This window comes from Ictidomys tridecemlineatus, chromosome 2 (genome assembly GCF_052094955.1).
Source record: "Ictidomys tridecemlineatus isolate mIctTri1 chromosome 2, mIctTri1.hap1, whole genome shotgun sequence".
In the NCBI taxonomy this organism is placed as follows: Eukaryota; Metazoa; Chordata; class Mammalia; order Rodentia; family Sciuridae; genus Ictidomys; species Ictidomys tridecemlineatus.
The window spans coordinates 10694233-10722132 of record NC_135478.1 but is presented as its reverse complement, the minus strand read 5'-3'; the positions used below and the strand labels follow the sequence as shown (position 1 = coordinate 10722132).

The 27900-nt window shown below is 53.9% G+C and overlaps 1 protein-coding gene and 1 non-coding gene across 3 annotated transcripts; both read right to left on the bottom strand.

Annotated features, from left to right (window-relative positions):
- Window positions 1-14: 14 nt before the first annotated feature.
- Tecr (trans-2,3-enoyl-CoA reductase) lies at window positions 15-27746 on the bottom strand. 2 transcript variants are annotated; one of them, XM_005336258.5, is made up of 13 exons: window positions 27587-27746; window positions 2890-2940; window positions 2323-2374; window positions 1898-1942; window positions 1699-1802; window positions 1506-1621; window positions 1321-1426; window positions 1110-1182; window positions 967-1010; window positions 836-893; window positions 669-757; window positions 334-379; window positions 15-250 (listed from the first exon to the last, which is right to left on the bottom strand). In XM_005336258.5, exons 1-13 carry the CDS (start codon window positions 27599-27601, stop codon window positions 123-125), a joined length of 927 nt encoding a protein of 308 aa, XP_005336315.1. In that variant the 5' UTR covers window positions 27602-27746; the 3' UTR covers window positions 15-122. The 2 variants fall into 2 exon arrangements, with proteins under 2 accessions (XP_005336315.1, XP_077893640.1); XM_078037514.1 differs by lacking the exon at window positions 27587-27746 and having other exon boundaries at window positions 2890-3084.
- On the bottom strand, window positions 26530-26602 carry Trnav-cac (transfer RNA valine (anticodon CAC)). Its single transcript has one exon. It is a non-coding gene; the product is annotated as a tRNA-Val (tRNA).
- Window positions 27747-27900: the final 154 nt, after the last annotated feature.

Genomic DNA, 27900 nt, shown 5'->3' with positions numbered 1-27900 from the left:
AGTCCGAGTCCAGCTGGGGCAGACAGGTTTTAATCCAGATGCAGAGCTGCAGCCACCCCAGAATGATACTGGGGTGGGGATGAGAGCCCGGCCTGACTGAGCCCGGGTGGAGCGGAAGTGGCTCAGAGCAAGAAGGGGATGATGGGCATGCGCAGGGGTGGGTAGTCGCGGAACTCCTTTAGGTAGCTGCGGTGCTTGCCCTTGGCCCAGATGGTCATCTGAGTGAAGCCCACCAGGGAAAAGAGGGCCACTGTGGGACAGAGCAGGGGGTGTCAAGATGGGGCTGCTCAGCAGGATGGCAGGACACCACCAAGGGAGGGGTGACGGGCTCACCTGGGAGACACTGTGTCATGATGGCAAAGCCAATCCAGGACCCCACCTGTGGGCAGCACAGGTGGAGGTGAGGGCAAGCAGGCGGGCCACACAGGCTGTTCTGCCACCTCCCCTGTCAACCCTCTTCAGAGACAGTGACCAAGCTCCAATGTGGAGGGACCCCAGGTAAAGGAAGTGCTGTACAACAGGCCAGGCCACACGCCTCCCAGCCCCAGAACAGGAACAGCAGTCTCCATCTCCAGACCTCAAGCTTGAAAGTACCTTCCCCACCAGGCTGCCCCTCCACAAGGGACCCTAAACCCAGGAAGGAGTGGGGAGAAAAGGTCGGCCCTCACCTCGTAGGTATAGTTGGGACAGGACACCAGCAGGAAGAGCCACGTGAAGGGGTTCTTGGTAGGGTACGGGATCTTCCTGGTCTTGGACCCTGGGGGACAGGACAGGAGGAGCAGGTGAGATTCTCCCACCTGGCCCAACTACTCCCAAACCCCAGTAGACCACTCACCAGCTGGCCGCAGGTCCCGCAGAGCCATGTGGATGGAGAAGTTACCAAGCTGGCAGATCTGTCCGAGGAGGAGCAGGGTCAGCCCAGAGCCCCCAGGCCCCCCGCCCCCCAGCACTGTCCAGACTCCTTACCACAAAGATGGCCAGCGCCAGTTTAACCTGCTGAGCTCCATAGGCTGAGGAGGAAGCAGGGAGGGGAGGCCGTGAGGGGAGGACACTAGGGCTAGTGCCCCAAGGGCTCGCTCGAGGGTGGGGGTCAGGCTGAAGCCACTTACTGGGGGGCGTGTAGAGAGGGTGGTTGATGTAATAGGCCATCCATGCTGCGAAGCCCCAGTAGTAGGTGCAGTTCTGAAAGGAAGAGGGCAGGGATGGGCCGAGGGGTGAGAACCGGGGACGCAGGGCCAGACGGGTTTCCCGGGCAGACTCGGGGCCAGACGGGTTTCCCGGGCAGACTCAGGGCCAGGAGGGTGCGTGGCGGGCGCCCACCTTGAAGATGTTGCGCAGGGGCATGGTGCCATGGGAGAAGCGGTGCACGAACAGCGTCTCCAGCAGGCGCTTGACATAGTGCAGAGAGTGGCAGGTGCAGGCGAGGCTGGTGGGGAAGCAGGGGCTGGTCCAACAGGCCTCCTGTCCTTTGTCCTCCCCCCTCCCACCCACCTGACCCCACTCACTGCACCACTGTGTGCCGACTGGACGTGAAGTCATATTTGTGGCCATAGATGAAGGGCACCCGGAAGTAGAAGAGCAGGTAGATGAAAAGGGGCCCAGCATACTCTGTCAGGAAGACCTGAGGGCCCAGGGAGCAAAGTGAGTCTCCCGATGTGGCTGGTGGCAAAGGCGAATGGTGGAGGGGTCAGGACTCACCGTCACCCAGCTGATCTGGGCCCCCAGGTCCCGGAAGTAGAGTGTGGCTGTGGTACCCACAGGCAACTTCTGCAGCACATCCTCGTCCTTCAGGGACTTGCCCTCTGCAGAGAGGTGGGCCAGGACTCAGGGGCTGCCCCAGCTTTTCCCACTGCCACCCGGAAGCCACAGGGTGAGCCCAGCGGACAGCTGTACTCACTGGGGTCCAGGCGGAGGGACTGGCGGGCGGGGTACCACTGTGGATCTGTGGGGAGAATAGTGTCACAACCCTCAGCCTGGCAGGACCTAGCCTGCAAGCTTCCCACCCACTGTGCCAGCTTCTCAGTGTTGCCAGGGCTCAAGGACCCCCCAACTCCCAGGCAAGGCCTCTGAGCCTGTGTTGTTCCAGGACACAGGCCAGGATAGCACTGCCAGAGCAGGATTTTGTCCCTCCGAAAGCCAACAAGGGCACTCCTCCTGATGGCCATGTGGGGGCGCTGCTGCAGTCAGTCCCAGAGAGGTCTGGGTCACACGGAGGCATTTCTACATGTCTCCCTCAAGGGAGAAACACACAGGACCTGGTCCCACCCAGAGGACCCTGCCCAAAGGAGTGGCCATGCTCATTGTGGCACTCCTTGGACTCACGAGTCTTGGTGAAGAGGTTCTTAATCTCTGCAATGGTGGCCTGGGGCTCCACCTGGGGAAAGACCAGCAAGGAGGCATCAGCCCCAGGATGGAGAGGGGTCAGGAGAAAGGACTGGGCCGCGGCTACGGGCACAGGAGAAGAATGGGGTCCAGGCCCCCACCTACTGATCAAGGCAGGTACAGCAAAGGCTCTGCCAGTGTGAACTCAGCAGGGGTCTCCAGTGCCACCAGGAAGCCAGGATGGCCCCCAGCCCAGCAAGGCCAACAAGGCAAGTGGGGCCTGCTCCCCTGCTGCCCCTCTCTGCCCAGGATTGGTGGGGTCCAAACCCCTGCCCGGGGACTGGCCTCAGAGGAACAGGTCTCAGTGCAGACCATGGGCTCCACTGAGGTTGCCTTGCTTCCTCCCCTAGCCAGGAGACCAGCTCCCAGGCACACCCAGGGGCCACGACTGCCCACTCTGTCCCACACATCACAGCATTCCTCCTGGGCCCTCTGAAGGGAAGGGGTAGAGGAAAGAGCTGGAAGGAGCTGGGGCCTGTGGCCGTGTCACGGGCACTGCGGTCCTACCTTGTCCAGGAAACACAGCTTCTCCCGCGTCTTTGCATCTAGAATCTCCACCTCAAAAAAGAGAACAGCCTTTTTAGGTTTCTTGGTTGTCTTGGGAGGTGCAGGCCGGGGGAAGCCGTTGAGGCCAGGGCTCAGCCCCTGGCTGGCCTCCCGGGCCACCAGGCTCAAGCTGATATCCATACTGCCCGCCACCAGCCCGGCTGCTCTGCTCTGCCACCCAGGCTGCCACCCCAGCTGCCGGCCGTCAGCCCCCACCACGGACCTCCCCACGAGGAGCAGCTCTGGGCCGGGCTGGCGCGATCAAATTCTGCCGCGATGCTGGAAGAGATCCCGCGCCTGCCCTGGCTCTGCCGACTTGTGTGCCAGATGTAACCCGAGTGGCACCAGAGCCACAGCACAGCTAAATATAAAACTGTCCCAGACTGAGCCCACTAAGGAGTCATGCCACAGTCCCCTTGCAGCGGGGGCAAGGGGGTCCTGAGGGCAGCCCCTAGGAACCAGGTTGTCCTGAAGGAGGCTTTGGAGTAGACACAGTCCCCCAACAGCACCAGGGCAGCCAAGGCAATCCCTAGAGGCAGACGCCCGTCAGCCCCTCCCTGACCTGAGCAGAGTAGGGGCCTCCGGCCAGTGGCCAGAAGAGGGTGAGAAGCCGGCCCAGGCCCCAGCACCCAACTCAGGCATAAGCAGTTCATTGCGCTTGGAGAAACCCCAGCTATTTTGAGAATCCGTGAGATAGATCATCCATTTCCCCTTCTGAGCTGTAAAAGACACTCGGATTATTTTCCTTGTGCATTTGTGTTCCCAGGAAGGTGACAGATTCCACAGTTATTGGTGCAGAAAGCCTCTCTAAGCGGAAATGACCCGGAACAGGAAGTTGCAGGCAAGTTACAAGGTCCCGACCCCCTGCCTCCCGAGCCTCCCTCTCCACCCATTGCTCACCAGTTCCCCCCAAGCCTTGCTCAAGGCCACCAGTAGGTAGTCTTCCCATGGTTCAGCCAGCACACCCTCATCCAGGCCGGAAGCTCACACACAGCCCGGTGCAGAGGGGCTGCCCTGGGCAGGAGGGAGCACCAGGGACCAGCAGTTCAGAGAAGGCTGCTGGAGCAGGGGTGGGCAGTGCCCAGACTGGTCAGGAAAGACCTGAATGCCCCAGGGGGCAAAGTCATGGTGAGCAAAGCTGGAGGTCACCCCGAGCTGGCCCCTGCCGGCCCCTGCTGTGGACCCTCCCCACTCAGAGCTCCAAGGCCCCCAGTTACTTGCTGCCTGAGAAAAAGGGACTAGACACACTGCTGCAGGACCTGAGGCCCAGAGCAGGCCCATCAGGGCCGCTGAGGGGGTGTCCACCCACCCAGAGCCCACCTGAGGAAGGGGCTCACCTCACACACTCCTGACCACAGTGGCAGGGACAGGGCACACTGTGAGCTGTACCCAGCCCTGCCCTGCAGCCCAAGTGCCCTGGGCATGGCACGTCCCTGTGCCTCAGCTCAGGGGCAGGCAGGGTCTCCTGGGCCAGGGCACAGGAAGCACCAGCATGTCTGACAGACGGGAAGCAGCCATGACAATGGGTCCTGGGGACGGGAATGAGAGGTCCCCCAGGAGGGAGCCCTGCCCAGTAAGGCAGCATGGTGGCAAAGGGCAGCAGCCTGTGTTCATATCCTGGCTTCCAGCTGACCAGCAGGTCCAAGCAGCACTTGGGCCAGCCTGCCCGTCCCCGACATGCCTACCCCACGGCCTGGACCTGAGGGGAGGAGGGGACAGAGCCCAGGAAGTCCTGGCCAGTGCTGCCTAGTTGAACCGAATCAGAGACATCACCTGCTATCATCTCTGGGCTCTGCTTAGTCCTGTGGCCTTGGGGGGCAGGTTACTGAACCCCCACAGGGACAAAAATGGCCAGAGAGCAGCTGGCATATGGAGAGGCCTAAAAAAGGGAGCTGGTCATACCCCTCGGGGCCCACCAGAGACACGAGGAGAGGACAGCACTGGCAAGGGCTGGAATGGCAGGGCGCAGGCGGGCACAGCGCCAGCCCCGTGGCTGCAGTATATTAATAGTTCCTGGGCCCCTGGCGGTCAGTGCCCACATGCCTTCAAGCCGGTGTGGCCCACAGGAGAGCGGCAGTGTCCACCAGGACAGGAGGTCTCCGAGTTCCTGCTGAACCACTCAACAGCTTAAAATACAACCAGCCCCTCTCCCTGCCGGCCAGCTGCCGGGGGAGGGCTGAAACCCTACCTCTCCCCCCCACCCCCACCCCCAGCACCAGACCACAGCCTCGGAGGGGGGGCACCAGCCAGGCTGTTGGGACCCCAGCTGGCTGCTGGGAAAGGAAGCCAGGTGGCAGGAGGGGGCAGCTGGGAGAGGGGCCACAGTCACCGCAGCCACAGCAGCAGCGCCCAAGCCGGTGCTCGGCACCCAGAGGAGCTGCCACACTACAGAGAGGTAAGCCAGAGCCACAGGGCAGCACCCAGTGCTGGCCAGGGTGGGAGCTGCCCCAGTTCAGAGCCACCATAGCACGATCTGTCCTCAAGGGATGGCTGTGGCTTTGCATGTCCTGCCCGCACGCCCACGCCCAGCAGCCATCTTCTCCCACAAAGAGAACTGGGAGGCTCTGGTGGGTGCACGGGTGGGGGGTGGGGGACAACCGCCTCTACACTCTTTACCAGACAGAAAGTAAAATATGTTGTGTTACACAAGGGGGTCGGGCCGGTAAAAGCAGCCGGACACCGAGTTCCATATGCATATGAAATGCTCAGGGTAGACAGCAGACTGGGGTGGCCGGGGCTGGGGGCTGGGGTAGGTGGGCATGACTGCCCAGGGCTATCTGGTCCCCTCCTGGGGTGATGAAAAGGTCGTGGAACCAGGCAGCGGTGGTGGCTGCACAGCACTGAGCACGCACTGAATGCCACTGGACTCTGCATTTTTTCTTGAGACTGGGTCTCACTGTTGTCCAGGTTGGCCCCAAACTCAGGAGAAAGTCCCGCCTCAGCCTCCCAAGGGCTGGGACTACAGGCAGGCGCCCCACTGCACCCAGCTTGGATCCTACGCTTGTAAATGGTTCATTTTATTTTATGTGAATTTCACTTCAACAAAGAACTTTTTTTGTTGCTGAGACTGGAAGCCAGGCTCAGCAGCTCCACCTGACTGACCCGTAGGCAGCTGCAACATTTATTTTTTCCACAGAGGGTAACAAACTGGTCACACCTACCCATCAAAATGAGAAGCCCCCACCCTCTACCCTGAAACTGAGGCCTAATATGGGGAGCTCACCTCACTCTTCCCATCCCCCACCCCACTGCACCCCACCCCACTCACATGGCCTGCCCAGGCCTGAGGCCACCCTGGGCTGGTGGTTACCTAAGGGGCACAGGGCACAGGTGTCTGCTGAGCAGGGCCCCAGGCAGAGGATCCTGAGCACAGAGAGGCTCCAGGCTCAGACCCAGCCCTGGGGGGCAGCAGGGAGGGGAGGGAGACATTCCACGGATAGACAGGGACACAGGGAGGCTGCGAGGGGGATCACTGACAAGATCCCCACTCTGGTGGCAGGCAGGGGGTGTGGCCCTGTGTGGCAGGCACAATGGACAGGCAGAGGACAAGGACGAGGGCAGGAGCCCTGGCATGGGATGCAGGAGTGTGGCTCTGTGATGACAATTCCACTAGCCTGGGAGGCATTCTCACCCAGAGGCCCCAGATTCCAGGAGCCAGCCAACAGCATCCCGTGCTTCCACAAGGTCAGGGCACGGCCAAGGGCTGGCTTGGGGGGGGGGGCTGAAGCCCACCCTGCAGCTGTGTGGTGAGGTAGGAGGAGTAAATAGAGGCTCCCATCTTCCATCTGCTTGTTATGAGCTAGCACCAGTGCCTAGAGCCACCAAAGAAGCAGAGCTGCAGGGCTGTCCCCATCTGGCACTTGAGGAAACCAGAGTGGCAGAAAAGCACAGCAGTGCGATTACGGGAGGAGCAGGGTCTTTGCACTGGCCGCCCCCTCTGCCTTAGCTCTGAACCAGACCCCAGGCTCCACCTCCACAGGCCCTCAGAGAGCCTCTGGGCCTGGCCATCTATTTAGAGGACTGACCCCAGACATTTCCTAAACGTCTCCACTGAAGTGTGTGGAACTGCCCCCTCTGCACCCCACCCTCAGCCCGCCAAGCCCAGGCTCTTCCTCAGTTCCTCCTTCCCCATGCTGCAGAGGTACTGCCCAGCACCCTGCCCCAGGGCACAGGAGCTGCCTGCAGGAGACCACACTCCACAGCGCAATCCTGTGGGGCCCAGCACTCTGGCTACCCGGCCCTCCTTCATCTGCAAAGTTAGCTGCCCCTACATGTCATCTCATAGGGTTATTTTAAAAATTACAGAGAAAACAGTATCCAAAAAACTACGTTAACATTTCCAATCTAGAATAAATCTTATTAAGAATAAATATTATTGGTCAGGTGCAGTAGTACATGCTTGTACTCCCAGCCACTCGGGAGGCTGAGGCAGGAGGATCATAAGTTCCAGGCCAGTGTCAGCCATTTAGCAAGACCCTGTCTCAAAATGAAAAGGTCTGAGGGAGCGGGTGGTGGTAGAGCACTCCCGGGTGCAACCCAGGGCCACAATAAATGGATAAATGAGTTCTAGCAAAACAATTGTGGCAGTTGCAGAAAACAGTCAAGGCCCTGGCTGAGCACTCAGGCCCTTTCTCCAGAAATCCTGACCATGGCTGTGAGGGGGCCCAAGGTCAGAGAGCTTACGCCATGATGCCCCACCCACCTAGTGGCCTCCAGTCTAAACCCTAGCAACAGCAGGACACCTGTGTGTGGGAGAGACTAAGCGGTGGCCGCCTGCAGAGGCTGAGGCACTCTTCACTGCCCCCTTGTGGCATGACTGGAAAGGTACCCACTGCAACCAGCCCAAAGCCATCAAGGAGGTGGCTGGAGTGTAAAATGTCACAGAGTGAGTTCTAACCCTGACTCTCCAACTGACCAGTCAGAGACCTTGGGAAGCCACCGCCCCGCACTCATTTGCTCCTCCCTCCGTCCCCAATATCTCAGGCACAGCTCTCGGTCCTAGGACACAGCAGTGCACAAAGCCAAGCCTCTCCCTACCTTCATGGGGCTTGCACCCTAGTTAGGGAGGTGAGCAGAGGCGGACAACAGTGGCTTGACTTGTTTTGACACCAAGAATAGTGGAGAATAACAAGCTGAGAGAGTGGACAAGAGCGAGGGGATGGGCATTTTAAACAGTGGTCAGGGAAGGCCTCCCTGGGAAAGGGTGTCGGAGCAAAGGCTGGTGGGAAGGGAGGAAACCGCCTCGTGCAGCCGGGGGCCGGGGTGTCCAGGCAGAGGGAGCAGCAGTGCAGAGGCTGCAGGGCCGGGCTCTTCGGGGCCTGTCAGGAGCGAAAGGAAGCCAGAGCACAGCGCCCAAGGGGAGGGAGGTGACAGGTGACAGGAATAGACTGAGAAGGGCCATGGGCCTTGAGGGGGCCTTGGCTTCATGGGGGTAGGGGGGGCGCTGGGCAGGGTTCTCAAGCAGGAGAGGTGGCTTGACTCTTGTGTCAACAGCTGGCTGCTGCCAGGGGAGTAAATGGGAGCAGTGGGACAGACACTGGGAGGCCAGGGCGGGGTCACAGGAACGCGGGCAGCGACCACCTGGACAGGGCGAAAGAGGTGCAAAGAGTGAGGTTTCTGACTCAACACCAGCAGGGAGCACAGGCCCTGCCAGGCCCAGGCTGAAGAGCCGAGTGAGTGAGTGACACCGGGTGCCGCAGCAGCCAGCAGGCAGGCTCACTTGCAGGCCTCCCGGGCCAGGGTGTCCTCTTCACAGACAGCTGGGCTGGCGCTCCCCAGGCTCCTCCCTCTGTAAACAAGACTGGGTGGCCTTGCTAGCTGAGGAGCCCCCACCATGAGGCCAGACCCCCACCATGAGGCTGAGGGCCAGTGATGTTGTGGACCCCCGCCAGCCCATGAACCTGGAACTTCTGTGTGTCCTAAAACCCGCCCCATGGTTGCAGTGGGGACAGCAGCCAAGATTGCCTCTGAGCCCAGACCACAGCAGACTCCCAGACGCTTCTCACCCATGCCCATGGTGGCCCCAGGGAACAGGACAGGGGCCATCAGCTCCATTTCACAGACAAGGAAGCTGAGGTCCAAGGCTGAGGAGCGCAACCAGGTCACCTGGCAGTAAATGCCTCAGAGCCCCGACATTCTCATGTGCAAGGCCCCCACACCCCAGGCCTCCCTCTGGAGGCCCCACACGACACTGGTCAGTACCCAGCACACACAGCCTTCAGACAGGCAGCTCCAGCAGGCTCTTGGGCCTTGACAGCCTGGCCAGCACCTGCCTGGATGGAGATGGCGTGCTCCCTGCTCCGTGCCAGCCTCTCCGAGCAACCAGGGCCCAGGCAAGTATACAGACAGTCCAAAAGGTCCTTCCACCTACCAGCCCGGGAAACAGGTCCTCACATGGGACACAAGGGCTGGTGCACCCACAGCCTGAACTCCTTGGGGACACTGCCCAGCCCCAGGGTGGAGGCCTGGCCTGAGCAGCACAGACAGACACACCCCATCACCAAGGCAAAGAGGAGGGTGTCACCTGACGCAGTCAGCATTTTCGGCTCCCTTCCCTTTTACTTTCCAGAAATATCAAGTCACAACCCTGATGCCAGGATGGCTGAAAAGACCCGGGGCCCAGCGGCCAGGAAGCCAACAGGCCGCACCTGCTGGGACAGAAATACTTCCTTCCCTAGTGGCCTCAGCTGTGACCTCCTTTCTCCATGGTGCGGGAGTGGGGGAGTGGGTTGTGCCAGCCTCCCCCAGGGGCCATGTGGGAACAGAACATCACCCAGGGTGGGAAAGGTGAAGACGAGGACCTGGTCCTTGACCAAGCCACTCCCATCTGCCCTCTGCTAGCAAGATGAGGAGCCAGGGTCCAAAAGACCATGTCCATGCGGCTCTCAGATCTGGGGCCAGGGCCAGGTGCAGAGGCAGAGTAGGCCCAGGGCCAGAAGAAACTGGGTTGCTGTCCCAACCTGGCAGAGGCCAGGGCAGAGGCCCTGGCAAGCCGGCAGCACCTGCCTCAGAGGAGCTCAGCCGAGTGCTCACAAGCTCCTGAGCTGGTTGACGCAACCACTGAGATGTTAGAGGAGGGAGACACTGGATGGACGTGGCAGGGACTTGGGGGCCCCTTGGCCACAAGCCCCCTGGGCATTCCCAGGTGCAGGAGGCGCTGGCCTACCCAGGGCAGCTCTGCCCAGGCTGCTTCATCCAGGCGTGCGGCGGTGGAGACTCACTCTCCCAGGCAGCACCTTCGCCCCTGCACTGTGCAGAGGCTGCGCCTGTGGGGCTGGCCCCGCCTCCCCCGGCTCTGGTGTCAAGGACTGGGACCCGCTGGGCAGCTCAGAAAACTGGGGCTTGAAAATAAGGTCAACTTAACCCAAGGCCAGGAGCGAGCAGTGCCAGCGCTGAGACTGCCCCACAGGCCCACAGCCCCTGCAGCCCCCGGCTGCCCACTGCCTCTCCCGATGAGAGGGTCGAATGCCCGCAGAGCACGGGAAGGACAATCCCCAGACAACCAGAAGCCGGCTCACTGGCACAGCCTCAGACCCTGCTATCTGGGAGCCTGGGGCAGGAGGATCCCTTGAGCCCAGGGGTTCAAGGTCATCACCGGAAGACCCCATCTAAAAGGGGCCAGGTGTCTCTCCGTCGTGGAGTGCTTGCCTCGCACACACCACATGCGGGGTCCACCCCCAGCACCACACACACAAAATAAAACCCTGGATGTGTTCAGAGGAACCCCACCCACTCACACACCAACCCCAGCTCACCACCTGCACGTGTTCCAGGACACTGCTGGGGACCCCGAGGGCTAAGCCTCTCTTCTTGTCACCAGGAACCCCCATGCCTCGGCCTCTGCCCACTCAGCCTGGCACAATCAGGCCATACCCAGAGCAGAAGGTCTGTCACCTCCTGACACCATCCAAGGGACCTGGATAGGGTGGGACAATGCTTCCTGCAGGCTTCCCTGACACAGACGAAGGCAGCTAAGGCAGTGCTGCAGGGGGCAGTGTCAAGCGTCCTGCCCGTCCTGCCGGAGCCTCTGCTCCGCCCTGGGGTAAATGTCCCCAGGGGTTCCTACCTCTCAGGGATGCTTGGGAATTAGAGACAACCATTGAGGCCAGTCAATGGCTCTAAGCCGCCTGTCAGGCTCACCCAGAGTCCTGACCTAGAGCCCAGATCAAACACCCAGAGCAGGCGTGGGAGGCGCGGCTTCAGAGCTCCCAGGAGGGGGGTGTGGCCCAGGGGTAGAGTGTGCTTCGTGTGCCTGAGGACTCGGGTCCAAGCCCAGCACCAATAAATAAATAAATAAAAGTTTCCAGGGACAGATGGAGGTCCCTGTCCTTTGGACGAAGGGAAAGCCCTTATCTCTCCTGACAGGCCTCCGTCGACCCCAGGCCATCCTTGTTCCCTGTCCTTCCGCCCACTCTCACTCAGTGAGACACCTAGCTCACTGGCACCCAGGCTCATTTGAGTGGCACTGTTAACCCACTTTAAACATAAGAGTCCAAGGCTCAGGGAACACAAGTCACCCACCTGAGGACACACAGGCTACAAGTTCCAGGGGACAGAACCCACTTGCTTTTATTCCTTAGGACAGAATGCTCAGGGCCGCACCTCGGCGTTCTGCCTGTCACTCTCCTTCCATGCCCCGGGCCCCTGGGGGCAGCCCAGAGCTGCACCCCCACCCCTGCTGCCCTGTTGCAATGGTGACCACACATGGGTCTCTCTCCATCTCTGGGCAGGAAGGTGCAGTTAAGCCAAGAAGCTGGCAGAGGGCCAGAGACCCTGGACATGCTGACCGGAGGAGCAGTTCATCCAGCTGACGCCCGCCGTGCCCACTGCTCCTGGCCCAAGGGCAGCAGGCAGGTGAGTCCACCCCTGAGCTCAGTGTGCCACTAGCCCCAGCTGGGATCCCCACAGCGGGCTTTATCCTCCCACCGAGCCCGTCCTTAACACTGACTCCTGTCCTATAGATGAAGAACACCCAGGCACTCTAAGGGCTCTGAGGACTCGGCTGTGGAAGGAGAGACAAAAGTCCTTGCCAGGGGCTGGGTGTGTGGCTCAGCAGCAGAGCACTCGCCTAGCATGTGCCAGGCCCCAGCACCACTTCAAAACATATACGTTTTCTTGCATATGTGGGGCTGCCATTTGACTAGACAATGAAATTAATATTTTTACACAATATATTAGAAGGTGACATGTGGCAGGGAAAAAAACAAAAGGGGATGGGGAGTGGCTGGTGCACAGAACAGGTGCAGTTGTATACAAATTAATCAAGAAAGATCTTCCCAGGGGCCTTGAAGCCAAGGCCTGAAGGAATAAAGACCTGTCAGTTGTCTAGGGAGAGCATCTCAGGGAGAACAACCTGTGCAAAGGCCCTGAGGTATAGCATGGTCAGTGTGCTGCAGCCCATGTGGCAGGAGGGAGTGCACAATGGGAGGTAGGAGGAGATGCCAGCAGGTAGGTGAGGAGGACTTCAGCTTCCACTGAGTGAGGTGGGAAGCCAGGAAAGACTGTGGGCAGCGCAGGATGTGGCTGACGACTTTTTCTCTTTTTTTTTTTTTTTTTTTTGGCAGGACTGGGGATTAAACCCAGGGTGCTTTACCACTGAGGCACTCCCCAGCCCCCTACCTTTTTCTTTTTTGAGACAGGGTCTTATTAAGTTGCCCAAATGGCCTCAAACTTGGGATTCCCCTGCCTGAGCCTGCGAGTCCCTGGGATCCCAGGTGTGCACCACCACTCCCACCCTGACTTGAGTCCCCAAAGGTTTCCCTTGGACTAAAAGGAATAAGGGTAGAAACGGGCCCAACTGGAAGTTGAGGATACAACCCCAGAGTGGCCATGGCTTTCACGGTGCCTTTGTCCCCTTTGGAAGGCTGGCATTCTGTCTTTGTTGTGAAGCACTAGTACTAAGTTTGGTTTTGGTTTTGGTCTTTTGTGTGTTTGTCTCCACAAATATCCCCCACGGAGGCAGGCATGGTGGCACACATGACTTGGGAGGCCGAGTCAGGAGGACTGCAAGTTCAAGGGCAGCCTGGGCAAATGCAGCAAGATCTCCCCCAACCCCATCTCAAAAAACAAAAAACCCACAAAGATTTTAGACTAGATCTCAATTAAAGTCCTACAAATACATGTGTATGTTCTTAAAACTGCTCCTGGGCTGGGGGGGTGGAGCTCAGTGGTAGAGCCCGCCCAGCACAAAAAGAGGACACCTTTGACAAAGGGGTCTTTGACACAGGGGTCAGCGCCTTCCAGCCTCAGGCCATCTCTGTCCACCTCCTATCTTCATACAGCCCAAGCATGGCTTTTCTATGTTAAAATGGTTGTGGGGAAAGAAATCAAGGAATCCCATTTCATGACCCCTGAAAATGACATGAAATGCTAATGCCAGCATTTCATGTTAAGCAAAGCCTTATTGCAGGTGGCTGTACTCCTGGTGGCACATGGGTGGTCTTGTGCCACAATGGCAGAGTGGAGGAGGAGCTGCCGGGTCCCAGGCCCACAAAACCTGAAAAGCCTGGAGACTTACCGGCGGCCCTTTCCCGGCTTAGGCCTGGTGATGGGGTGAGACTGATGAGCAGGGGTTCAATTCCAAGTGTTCTCAAGGCTAAGCCCAGGGATTTGCTGACTTTGGGACATAAGAGAAAAAAACAATTAAACAACTTAGGGCACGGGTGACAGGGAGGCTGGAACTGCCGTTAAGCGGGCAGGATGGGTGTCTGGATGCAGGTGGGTGTCTGGAGCCAAGTTTGGGACACATTAAATCTGAAATGCCCACTAACCATCCAGCTGTCTGGGAGACTGGGGAGGAGGCGCAGTGGTCAGGCCCTGGCCCACCCTCCACCTGAATCACATGGAAGCATCTGCAAGTGACCAACTTATTCTCTGCATCATACTTTGTCATTTCACAAATGTTATGCATGTTTTGGTGGTGGTGGCATTGGACCCCTGGGCTCAAGCAATCCTCCTGCTTCAGCCTCCTGAGTAGCCGGGGCTACAAGCATGGGCCCCCTCACCCAGCTCCCCCAGCATTTCTTGTTCTGTTTATTTTTGGCTTTCGAAGAGTCTCTTTATTGCCCAGGCTGGCTCCATACTCCTAGCTCAAGGGATCCTCCTGCCTTAACCTCCCATGTAGACAAGACTGCAGGAGCTCACCACCAAACACAGCAGACCCTCAACTTCTTTTTTAATTTTTTAGTTGCAATATCTTTATTTTGTTTGTTATTTAGTTTATTTATTTTTATGCGATGCTGAGGATCAAACCCAGTGCCTCACATGTGCAAGGCAAGCGCTCTGCCACTGAGCCCCTGCCCCAGCCCAGCCCCCCAACATTTTCAAGCTGGCATCTAATATTTTTTACCTAAGCTTGAATAGTTAGCTTTTTTTTTTTTTTTTGTGGTGCTGCTGGGAATTGAACCCAAAGCCTTGTGCATGTGAGGCAACCACTCTACCAAATGAGCTATGTGCCCATGTCCCCAGCCCAAGAAGAGTTAGTTTTAAATGATGCAATTTCTGACCTATTGTAGATTACTGAAACTTTTATATCAAGGTTATGGGGCTCTATTTACAGTCTAAATACTTCAGTATGTCTACAGTTGGAGGCAGTGGCACAGTCTCCAGTCCCACCTACTCAGGAGATTGTGCAGGGGCATCACTAGAGCCCAGGAGTTCAAGGCCAGGGGCAACAGAGGAACTCTGCTGAGAAGGGGTGGGGAGAGAGGGGGAGAGGGAGGGAGAGCATGGAACAACTCTAACACTGGCTCCTTTTTGGCTGGAAGTTGAATTCTGCCCCCCTCCGCACAGCATCTAACCCTAACACATGCTTAGGTAGTTGTTACTAGTCTTCCTACCATATTGATCAAATTGAATTTTTTTTTCTTTTTTTTTAGGAGCTGGGGGTGGAACGCAGGACCTCCTGCATGTTAGGCAAGTGCTCTACCACTGAGCTCCATCCTCAGCCCTGAAGTTTGATTTTTAAAACACATTTCAGGGCCCTAAGGCTCTATATGTACAAAGAAAAATCCTTTAAGTTATTGCTACAGTATCAGCATAGATCATAAATCAACAGCATAGATCTATAGCAAACATTAATGAGTATCAAACCATAAACAGAAGGTTACAGTCACCACCTCTCCCAATGGGACCTTTCTTTCCCAATTAGTTAATATCCCTAAAATGAATATTTCTTTTTTTTAATATTTTTTTAGTTATAGATGGACACAATGTCTTAATTTCTTTACTTGAGGATAGAACCCAGTTCCTCACACGTGCAAGGCAGGCACTCTACCACTGAGCTACAGCCCCAGCCCTGAGACAAATATTTCTTATTGCTAGAATGGGACAGGGTTCAGCATCACTTTTATTCTGCCATTTCTTTATTATTCCATTTTTTATTTATTTGCTTGTTTCTTCGGGCGGTGCTGGGATCCAACCCCGGGGTGCCACGCATGGGAGGTAAGCACACTCCCTTCCGCTCCAGCCCAGCCTCTGTTATTCTCTTTTTTAATATAAACACTAAGAAGTGGTGTTCACATAAAAAAAGCAGATGGAAAATAGGTTGAGTTTTGTTAGAGCAAAAACCATCCAATGCTACAAACCTCCTCTGCTTGTACCGATCTTCCAGCTGACTAGGTCATGAGCCCCCAGCCCCCACTATTCTTCTTCTTTTTTTTTTTTAAAGAGAGAGAGAGAGAGAGAATTTTTTAATATTTATTTTTTAGTTATTGGCAGACACAACATCTTTGTTTGTATGTGGTGCTGAGGATCGAACACGGGCCGCATGCATGCCAGGCGAGTGCGCTACCGCTTGAGCCACATCCCCAGCCCCCACTATTCTTCTGAAAGCTAAGACTTGTCACCACCTGAGGTGCAAAAGGATGCTCACTTCCTCACCACCCACTAGCTGGTCACCAAGAGCCAAATAGCACAGTGGGCATTACCCAGCCAGGGTGGCCCTTCTGGGTCCCAACTCCTGATCGCCTCCCCAGAGTTCTGTGTAGCCCAGAGGAGTTCCAACCAAGTCCATCAAACTGTATTCAACACTGCACGGCTCAGCCAGCCATGACCCAGTTTCCAATTCTCCTTGGGGATGGCAGGTTAAGGCTGGAAAACCCTCAGGGCCCAGGAAGCCACTCGCTTCCTCCACAGAGCCCAGAGGCACTGCACCTGCAGCAGAGACCACGCAGCACTCAGCAGTGTGCAGGGTGCCTGCACTCCGCCAAAGCCTCTTCTACCAACTAGGCAGTTCTCATTCTTCATGTGCTCAGCAAACACTCACTGGGCTCCTCAATGTGCTGGATCTGTCCTAGGTGCTAGGCTCAGCGATAATTAGGACTTGGTCCCCAGTCAGAAAAAGTCTGAGTGACTGCAAGATGACAGGCAGTGTTTGAGGTGCTGGGATACGACAGAGAGTACAACATGCCCAGCCTCCTGAACTTGCTCATACTCAAGGGCAAAGCACCAATTACATACCACTAGGATGCACCCAATGCCATGAAGAAAAGCAAGGTAGCCGGGCACGGTGGTGCACACCTATAATCCCAGCAGCTTGGGAGACTAAGGCAGGAGGATCACGAAGTCAAAGCCAGCCTCAGCAAATTAGTGAGGCCTTAAGCAACTCACTGAGACCCTGTCTCTAAATAAAATATAAGAAAGGATTGGGGATGTGGGTCAGTGATTAAATGCCTCTGGGTTCAATGCCCAGTACTACTACTACTAATAATAATAATAAATAAAAATAATAAAATTCCAAAAGACATAAAAAAGAGTGTAGATGGCACAGAGCGGGTGGTCAGGAAAGGCACTGCAAGGGAAATGATGTCTGAGGCATGAGGGCCAGCACAAGACTCCTTAGGGATATGCAAAGGTCCTGAACATTCGGTGCTTGGCAGGTTCTCATCTGTAGTCAGGGGTCTGTAACTGACACACGATCACCGGTTCCACAAACACCCACTGAAACTGACCAGGGACCTGGCTGCAGTGCTCCATCAGAGGGTGCAGAGTGTTACACAGAAAAGTAAACAAAAGAAGTTACTTTGGTTAGAGGGAGATTATGAAAAGATGAAGATCTAGCTGAGACTTAATGGCAGAATTACCAGATAATCAGGGTGAGGTGGCACACACCGGTAATTCCAGCAGCTCGGGAGGCTGAGGCAGAGGACCATTGCTCAGGCCAGCCTGGGCAATGTGGAGAACTGCTGTCTCTAAATAAGAAATAAAGTCTGGAGAGGTAGATCACCAGTAGAGTGTCCATGGCACAGGGACTCCCCACCCAGGTCCACTGCCAGCTAGGCACCCAGGTTAAACTCCATTCTCTGCAACAAGTAGTATTCAAGCCACATACAGCAGCCCTCTGTATCTGTGGTTCCACATCTGCAGAGTTGACCAACATGGATCAAAAAACTTTTTGAAAACCACATCTAGGAGGCTGGGGTTGTGGCTCAGCGGTAGAGCACTAGCCTACCACACGCAAGGCACTGTGTTCAATCCTCAGCACCACATAAAAATTTAAAAAATAAAGGTATTGTGTCCAACTACAACTAAAAAGAGAACTTTAAAAAAACAAAAAACCACACACACACATCTGGAGCTGGGGCTGTAGCTCAGTGGCAAAGCACTTGCCTTGCATGTGTGAGGCACTGGGTTCAATTTTCAACACCCTATATAAGCAAATAAATAAATAAAGTTCCATCAATAACTAATACAAATATTTAAAACACACACACACACACATCTGGCCAGGTGTGGTGGTGCACACCTGTAATCCGAGTGGCTCAGGAGGCTGAGGCAGGAGGATGGCAAGCTCAAAGCCAGCCTCAGCAATGGTAAGGCACTAAGCAACTCAGTGAGACCCTGTCTCTAAATAAAATACAAAATAGGGCTGGGGAGGTGGCTCAGTGGCCGAGTGCCCCTGAGTTCAATCCCCAGAACCAAAAACACAAAAACAAAACCATCTGTATGAACCCATCCAGTCTCTTCACTGATCCCTCAGCAATACACTGTAACAGCCATCTGCACGGTGCCCTCGAGGACCTAAGTCTAGGGGAGGACTCTGTCGATCCTCTGTAACCACAGCTGTCTCTCTATAGAAGGGAGACCTTGAGCAGCCAGGGATTTTGGTGTCCTTGTTCTAGAGCCAATCCCCTGTGACACCAAGGGACAACAGTTCTCTTTTAGACTACATTTATGCCCCCAAAAGCGGCCACGTTCCCGCAGCCTTCCTCCCGAGAAGCACCAATGTGGCAGCTCTGCCCCCCCAGCCCACCTCCTCCTCCCCTCCTGTGAGCAGTTTCTCCTCCCCCTGGCCCTGGGGGCTCCAGCCCTGTGAGCCCCCAAGCTGCAGCCTGTTCCCTGGTGTTCAAAAGCCCAACGCCTGTGTCACCCTCCTCCCTCGACTTGGCAGGCCCACCCTGGGGACAGGCATCATTCCCATGCACCCCCCGAAAGGCTGCCCCAGGAGCCAGCACAAAGCCCTGAAGGCTGAGGGCTGTCTTGAATGGCAGTGGGTTGTGCTTACATAAGGGCCTGGTTGGAGCAGAGACAGGGAGGAACGGGAGTATGGCAGCCTGGCACAGCTCCTGAGAGGGCTTTGTCCCCAGTGGGACTAGGAAATGCTCAGGGCCATCTCCAACTAACCACGTGGCTGTGGACAGGGGAGTCCCAATCCTCCCACAGAGCCCCTCACCATCCAGAGCCCCTCTCAGAACAGGAAAACTGCCCTCTATATTTCTATTACTAATTTATAAGGCGAGTACCCTTCCTCTCAGATTTAAAAATACAACCCCCTCTGATAGTTAAACTTTTAGGTCAAAGCAACAGAAAAAGGGATTTTATTTCCCCCCCACCTAGGTCCTCTGGGTAGCTACAAAGCCCTGCCAGCCAGCTTCATTTTTTTTTTCGTTGTCAATGGACTTTATTTATATTTATGTGGTGCTGAGAATCAAACCCAGTGCCTCACACATGCTAGGCAAGCGCTCTACCACTGAGCCCCAGCCACAGCTCCATCTTTTTTTTTTAATTATTTTTCAGCTGTAGTTGGACAGAATACCTTCCTTCCTTTCTTTCTTTCTTTCTTTCTTTCTTTATTTTTATGTGGTGCTGAGGATGGAACCCAGGGCCCCACACGTGCTAGACACACGCTGAGCCACAGCCCCAACCCCTAGCTTCATCTCTTGACATGGGACACCCACAAAGCCTGGCTCTCAGACCTCTGTGCACACCACATGGTTCCCTCTGCCTAGAAGACTGTTCCCCTCGCCTTCCCCAAGTACTTCCTGCTTCAGCTTAGATGAAACAGCCTGGAGGGCAGAGGCCTGGTCCCTCGTCCTGGTAACCCTTGCATGATTGGTGTAGAGAAAAAAGTGTGGAACAAATCCAGGAATGGGTAAGTGATGGGCTGGACTGGCAAACAGGCAGAGCTCTGTGATAAGAACCCTGGCCAGCAAAACCTGTGTGGCGAGGGGTGGCCTAGAGCTGTGACAGCAGTCCCTTGTCAGCAGGCCACAGAGGAAGGAGCAGGGAGCAACACAGCCAGGGACAAGGTGGGCCCACAGCTTGTGGACCAAGGGCCACAAGCAGCCAGCCTCCCTGTCAAGACCGCTAAGGACTGGCCCCAGGCAGCCACAGCCCAAGGTGCAAGGCACAGGGCTCACCCAGGGGCTTGCCCAGTCCCTAGTGCGGCCCCCACTGGCCCTGCAGCTCCAGGGAGCCTGACGCAGGGAGGAAACGCACTGGCTCTTGTCCCAGACCAACACCAGGAGCCACAGAACAAGGCTCAGTCCCTGTGCTCACGGGCTCAGTCTGACTAGGTACCCAAAAGACGGGCCAGGGAGGGCACGACTGGGAGCTGCTGGGACGGGGCGGGCCATGCTGCAGGCAGAGGGTCAGGAAGGCCTCTGGGGTGACACTGAAGCTGAGCAGCATGTGAAAACTGAGGGCGGAGCATCCAGGCCTAGCACGGCATGTGCCCAGGGCAGGAGCCTCACTGTGGTGTCTGAACAATGGCAGTGTACTGGAACAGCAAGGGACAGATGAGGACGCCTCTGAGGGAGGGTTTGAGTGGGGGAGTGCGGAGATCCTCCCACTCGGTGGGAAAGGCCCTTAGGCTGCAGCCGGTGACAGCCTGGAGGGGGCAAGGACAGTGCTGAAGCGGCTGCACTGGGCACCAAGGTCCAGGCTGAATCCAAGGATCTGCTTCCTGGGGGGTTCTTTGTTACAAGAAGTTAAAAGTTGGCTGAGTGAATTGTGGGTGCTTGTTTTCCCCTTTTTCAATACTAGGGGTGAACCCCAGAGCTTCAGGCATGCTAAGCACAACTCTGCCACTGAGCCACCTCCCCAGCACCATGTGAGGTTCAACTCTGCCAAGGGTCTACCCATGAGGAAGCAGAGCTGACCGTCCCAAAATGTGACTTCCTGATGAATGACAGTATGTCAAAACCGTTAAATGGCATCTGGACTTCTCCCTCCATCTCCTGGGCTAATTAGCTAGCATGAGTCCATCTCTTGGAAGCTAAGGAGCCCTGGGGACTAACAACTTTTGAGGCCTTCAAGAGGGACTGAGTGTCCTCCCGAAGCATTCCAGATGTCCTGGAATGTGAATCTGTTCTTACCCACAATCTGTCCTTATCTGCCTAATGACTTAGACCTTCACTGGGTTCCAGGAAGCAATCTGGGGTACCTTATACTACCTTGTGGCCCACGGAGACAGGTGTCTTTATCCTGGTTTCACAAGTGATAAAATTCTAGCAAGTTAGTAACTGTCCCAAGGATGGGCCACATGGCCTCCAAAGGCCAAGTCCCTCACCACCGTCCTTGATTCCTTCTTGGTGCATGACCCCCTGGACCCACCCACAGGGAACCCACTATGCAGCTGAGAGAATCCCAGCTCCGTCACTTACTAGCTGTGGGCAGGTTGTTTCACTTTCCTTTGCCTCAGTTTCCCCACCTGTCAAGTAGGAATAAGAACAGTACCTACTTCACATGTTTATTACAAAGATTAAAGCACTTAAGGGGGGGTGGGGGTAGCTCAGTGGTAGAGGACTTGCCTAGCATGTATGAAGTCCTGGGTTCCACCCACAGCCAGACACACACACACACACACACACACATACACACACACACACACATGCAGTTAGGATAAGCATTAAGTATTATATTAGCAGTAGCTTTACTATGATTACTACTGTGCTCTGACTGTAGGGGAAAATGTCCCCAAATGTTAAAGCATTCTCAGCTGTCAATGTCAATGTCAGCAAGAGGGCATTAAGAAACAGCCTGGGGAAGGGAACATAGCTCAGTTGGTAGAGTGCTTGCTTCACATGCACAAGGCCCTGGGTTCAATCCCCAGCACCACAAAAAAAAAAAAAAAAAAAAAACAGTCTGGTGGGGTACGAGATATACACCTGTCATCCCAGCAGCTCAGGAGGCTGAGGCAGGAGGACCACAAGTTCAAAGCCAGCCTCAGCAACTTAGCAAGACCTTAAGCAACTTAGCAAGATCCTGTCTCTAAATAAAATGTAAAAAAAAGGACTGGGGATGTGGCTCAGTGGTTAGGTGGCCCTGGGTTCAATTGCTAGTACCAAAAAAAAAGAAAAGAACCAGCCTGACCTTGATCAAGCCCAAGGTCTCTGGCCTTTCTCACCCAGCCAAGCCTGCTGGTGAAACCCAACAACTTTATCAGAGCCAAGATCCTTCCAAGCAGGCTCCCACTCAGAGCTTCCTTTCTTTCTCCTCAGGAGCCAGTGAGTCAAGAGGCTCTGCTGGGCTCAGAGGGCCTCTATTCCTCATCGTTAGGCTGAAATGATGCCCAACTGATACCCAGAACCTACCTCTCAGCCAAGCTTGGTGGCACATGCCTGTAATCCCAGCAACTCCTAAGAGGATCACAAGTTTGAGGCCAGCCTCTGCAACTTAGTGACACCTTGTCTCAAAATAAAAAAGGGCTTAAGAGCTGCTCAGTGGCAGAGTGCCCCTGAACTCAATCCTACTGGAGAAAAGTAAATAAAACACCACTTACAGCCCCTCCTGCCCTCCTTCTCCACCTTGGCCCTGCCTCCTCCAGAGGCCTGGCTGCCTCCCGCCAGCGAAGAGGTCTGCAGTATTTGTTAAAGGTCTGCTCTGTGGTGCCTGGCATGGTGCTGATGCTAGCCACCAGCTCCAGCTCACACCTGTGTGTCATCTTAGGGAGGAGGAAACTGGCTCCAGAGGTTAAAGGACCTGCTCGTGCACCTGGCCCAGCCACACATGACTGTAATCCCAGCTACTCAGGGAGGCCCAGGAAGAGGCTCGCCAAGTTCCAGCCCAAGCTGAGAACTTAGGGAGACCCTGTCTCAAAATAAAAAATACAAACAGCTGGAGGTGAGACCTACTATGTGTGAGGCCCTGAGTTCAGTCCCTAGTGCTGCAAAAAATAAAAATAAAAAAATAAGAGAAGAGTCTTAATCAAAAGAATCTGCCAGCTATTACAATCTGCTCAGTACAAGAAGCTGAAAAGCCTGACACCCCCTCCCCACAAACATGGGCCTGGCCTAAGGCATGCTGGCATGGGCCGGGGTTCAAGCTCACCAGATCTCGGCTCTCACCTCCAGGACTCAGGGGCAGTCCTTCCAATTGAGGCCACCACAACCCACAACTCCCCACCCTCTGAAAAGAGAAGCTCTGAGCTTGGGAGCAGCTCAGCCACCAGCCACCTCAGTGCAGCCTCCACAGAGAAGACAGTGACAGGGACAAAACTGGAGCCAGATAAGCCAAAGAGCAGGCTCAGCTCCACGGCTTCCTGACACTATGACCTGGAGCAACTGAACCTGACTCTCTGGGCCACGTCTGCCCATCTGTAGAGCAGAAGCAGCCCAGGTTTCCACCTCATCAGGTGCTCACAGGGCTCATGGACGGCCAGCTGCCACCAGCAGCAACCTCTTCCCCCTCTGTGGCCCAGGCTCTTCTACCCACCGGGCACAGAGACCTGGTCGGATCCCACGAGGAGACCTCGGGGAAGTTCCTCGCCCTTCTGGGCCTCAGGTTCCTATGAACAAAGCGTACTGAAATCTCAGGGTCCTCGGAAGACACAATAAATGGGATCTGTCCTTGATATTATTTGCCAACAACAAAACAAAAGGACGGTCCTGGGGTGGAGGGGGCTCAGTGGTAGAGTACTTCCTCATGCGCTCACCACCAGTTTGGGAAAAAAAAAACAGAAGCAATTCCAACTCCCAGGTTTAACAGATATTTACATTTTCCTTCAGATTTACTTCAGATTCCTTAAAAAAAAAAAACAAATGAGTTAAAGCTCCCCCACTACTTCCTGCTCAAATAAGCAACAGCCCCTCTAACTACTATGCTATGACCATAAATTTATAAATTATTACAATTTATGCTTTTTTTATATATGACCATAAAGAATAGAAATCTCATTTGGTAGGATTTTAATTTGGGGGGGAGGGTATGGATGAACTCAAGGGCACCTGGCCACTGAGCCACATCTCCTGTCCTATTTTGTATTTAGAGACAAGGTCTCACTGAGTTGCTTAGCCCTTCGCTTTTTTTTTTTCCCCACAAAAAAATAAAAAATAAGAGAAAGGTCTCAACCAGGAGAATCTGCCAACTGAGTTACCATCTGCTCAGTACAAGAAGCTAAAAAGCCTGAGACCCCCCTCCAACAAACTGTGATCCTGGTAGGAGGCATGCTAGCATCGGAGGGGCATTCAAAGCTCACCAGATCACAGCTCTCCAGGCCCAATGCTGCTCTCACCTCCAGGACTCCAGGACTTGTGAACTGGAGATCCTCCTGCCTCAGCCTCCTGAGCCATTGGGATTACAGGCAGGCACCCATGCTGAGGGATTTTAAATTTTTTAAGTTTACAGGATCTTGGGTTGAGTGTGTATCTCAGTGGTAGAGTACTTGCCTAGCACGTGTGAGGTCTTAGATTCAACCCCCAGCAAAAAAAAAAAATACACACACACACACACACATATTTATATTTATAGGATCTTTTGCGACTTGCTTTTTTCCCATTCAACATGAAAACATGATATTTGGGGATTTATTAAAGGATTGTGTACTTTCAGGATTTTCTTCTTAGAGTGGATGTGCACAGCAGTTGAAATGGATGAACCTCTTTCTTCCTTTACACATAACCTTTACACATAGATATGTCTAGCCATTTCATAATGTTCTGCTGCTGCTTTCACAATCAAGTGAGTTTCAACCACAGAAAGGCATAGAGAGGTTAATTAATCTGAGTCAAATAACTATTTAATTAACACAATGCCAGGATTCAGCCCCAGGCCTGTCCAAAGTGCACACACCTATGAGACCATTATGTACAAGTTGTCTACTTTCTCCTTAACTGTCACCTTCCTACCCAATTTTCTGACTCCAAACAATTGCCCCTTGACCAGAACTCTGCTTCTAGAACTTTCATACTTATTTTCATGGAGAAAATTAAAGCAAGAACTTGCCTGAGGTAAGATATTAAACTGGTCTAGGATGACTTGCAAGATGGGTACCAAAAGCACTACCCTTGTCGGGAGATGGAAGATTCTAAATAAGGGCTTCCTAGCCTCCAGGTTCTGGGCTGCAGGAAATGGATGGTAACCTGAGCTCCCACAGGCTAAAGATGGATTGATTTCCCAGAATTTATAGGCTCATTTGTCAGATGCAACATCTGTTTTCCTAGCTGCTACTGGGATCATCTTTGCCTATAGTGGTGAAAAACAGCAAAAAAAAAAAAAAAAAAAAACTCCCATAGCCTAGGATAAGCAGTTCTCACCCATGCTCTGACCCCAAATAATCCCAAGGTCGGCTCTGCCTTTCCAAGGAGCTGGCTGCAGCTAAGGCCCAAGGGTGACCTGTGCTACGAGCTTCATCTCAACTAGGCCACACAAGGAACATTTTTTTTCCTCCTAGATGAGATTGGCAAGTGATATGAAATTTAGCAAAACAGCCAGGTATGGTGAGCACACCTGTAATGCCAGCAACTCAGGAAGCTGAGGCAGGAGGATCGAAAGTCCCAAGCCAGCCTCAGCAACTTAGTGAGGCCTTAAGAAACTTAGCAAGACCCTGTCTCAAAATAAAAACAGGCTGGGGATGTGACTGAGTAGTTAAGAAAGAAGAAATTTAGCAAACCAGCTACCAATCTCTCCTCCAGTTGAGACACTAACTGCCATGCATCAAATCCTGACCTGACACAGACTAGCTATAGGACAGTGAAGGAGTCCTGCACTCTGCTGAGCATCACTTCTATCACATGTACACAGCACTTCGGAGGTGTAGCTTAATGGTAGAGTGCTTGCCCAGCACACATGAGGCGAGGGGTTCCATCCCCAGTACCACAAACAGTAAAAAATAAATTACACTTCATATTCTCCAAGTTCTCTCCAGGGGCCAACCTGTCAGTGGACTGGAGGATGAAGGACAGACTTAGTCCCAAGCAGAAATATATTCTTTCACGTGGAAAACTGAAACCTCTTCTCAAACTGCTAAGTATGAGTGAAAGCCTCTCCTCTATTTTCATTGCTGTGAAGAAACACTTGGGAGTAAAACTAATCTGCCTGCCCAGAGAACTGGGCTGCAAGACAACAGCTCCTCAGAAACCTGTTTAGCTATCACCTCAGTAGGTTATTGGGCAATGTTAACAGAGAATGATAACAAGAACAACTGCCCCTCACCAGGTCATTGATTTTTATTTTGCTGGGGAATGAAAACAAGGGTCCTCCTGGCAGAGAAAAGTTTAAGTAGAGTCTAACATGTTTTCAAGTTCAATCTATGTGCTCAAGCTGCACCCAGCTTCCTGGAAAAAAAGTGCCCAAGCATCCTGACAGGCCTGCTTTAGCAGATTCCCATCTGCGTTTTTCCTACTGAACATGGCTTTTTCTCCTGGGTTAGACAGAGGGTTTGAGAGGGGAACCTACATGAGAAGAACTTTATTCTGGAATCCTAAAGATGAATAGGGCATAAGAGATTATCCACTCCTACCTCTTTGTTCTTGACATCATGTCAAAAATGAGGATTTCAATCAAAGGTTCCAAAGGATACTGGGCAAATTACCAAAAATAATAATAAAGGGAATGGGTAGAGGTAGTGATATCCTTGTATAAAAAACAAAAAGGCCAGATGTAATAGAGCATGCCTATAATCCCAGAGACTCAGGAGGCTGAGGTAGGGGGATCAAAAGTTCAAAGTCAGCCTCAGAAACCCAGCAAGACCCTGTCTCAAAATCAAAAACAAAGAAGGCTGTGGATGTGGCTCAGTGGTCAAGTGGTTCAATTCCCGGTAGCAAAAAGAAAACAACAATAAAAAAAGATCTCTTCTTCTTATTCCAGGTTCATTAGAGACAAGAATAGTGGGTGCCACAGGCTGGGGGAGCAGGGAATAGGGACTTATTGTTAATGGGTACAGAGTTTCAATCTTGAAAATAAAAAAAGTTTGGGAGATAGCTCATAGGGGCAGCTGCACAATAATGTGAATGTACTTGATACCACTGAACTGTATACTTAAAAAGGTTGAGGGTAAATTTTATCACAATTTTAACATTTGAGGAGGAGCGAGAACAAGAAATCTCTCAATTTGATACTTTTCATTTAACAATTTGTAACTGAACATCTTTTTTTCCTTTGTTTTGGTGGTACTGGGGATTGAACCCAGGGCCTTGTGCATGTGAGGCAAGCACTCTACTAACTGAGCTATATCCCCAGCTTCATTTAACAATTTGTATGGCAATTTGTAGCAAGGAATTATGACCCTGAACTCCTGATTTCTTCTGTTGGCATTTACTAGCTGGAGATCTTTGGACAAGTCACTTCTGAGACTTTCTTCTTCTACATGAGGGGAAAATAATCTTCTACCTCATAGGACTGTGAGGATGAGAACAGTGTAACAGAATCTCACTAGCACAAGAGTAAGCACTTGCAAAATTATTCTTCCTATGATGCATAATACAGTAGTTTATTATTTATGATAATTACTTAAGTCAGCAATAAATTATTAATATATTATCAGCTAGATCGATAAACACATCAGACGATTCGTTTTAAGAGAAAACGAAACCTAAAATTAAGAGTCAGATGACTTGGGCTTCAAGAGCGGCTTCGGGCATAAGATTTCTCCTTGGTGACAAGCAGGGATTGTCAGAAATGATCTCTTAGGTCACCAGAAAGTCCGATCTGCTTTGCTGCTCGGCAGGAACGGGCCGTGGAGTTGCATCTCCCTCACTGCCTAGGCTCTCAGGGAACTTGCCGGGTGAAGGATGGGGTCCAAGGTCATACAGGAGAGGACTGATTGCAGAGCCCCTTCCTGAACCCCAGGCGGTAGCACGGTGCAAGGTTTGGGCGAGACTCCGGGATTGAAAGCAAGGGTTCGCCACCTTCGCTCTTTCCTGGACAAACTCTAGAACTCGGCCCGCTGGCGAAGCTTCAAGGAAGCTTTTCCCACGCTCTATACAGACCCCAAGAGAAGGCACCCCCAAAACAGCCTGGGTTGCAGATTTATAAATACCATGCCCGCACATGCGCTCTGGGTTTTACGAGCAGCCTCGGTCGCAGCGCTCGCCCACTGCGCCTGCGCGTCCGTCCGGCTCTCGCCGAGGCAGCAGACGAGAAAGCGGGGATACCGTGGCCCCGCAAAGTAGAAAAAAGAATAGGTCTACGGGGCACTTCGGTACGTTTCCTCGTTTCTTACCTCATAATGCTTCATGGTTCCCTCACAGTGTGGCTCCTGCTTCTACTACTGCGGATACGGCTTTCTATCTCCGCGAAACACAGAGAACAGCCCCTCACACGCTCGCGACCGCGGCGCGAGACTGCGGCTCCTCAGCCGCCCCGCCCTTCCCTGCCGCGCGCGCCCTGTCCACCAATCAGTGAGAAGGGAGCACACCATGGCCCCCACCTCTCAGCCACAGTCCGAGCGAAAACCAGACACTCGTACCACAGGCCTGGCCAATCAGCTGGCGGGACCCACTGAGGCGGGGCGGAGCAAGGGCAGGAGTGGCTAAA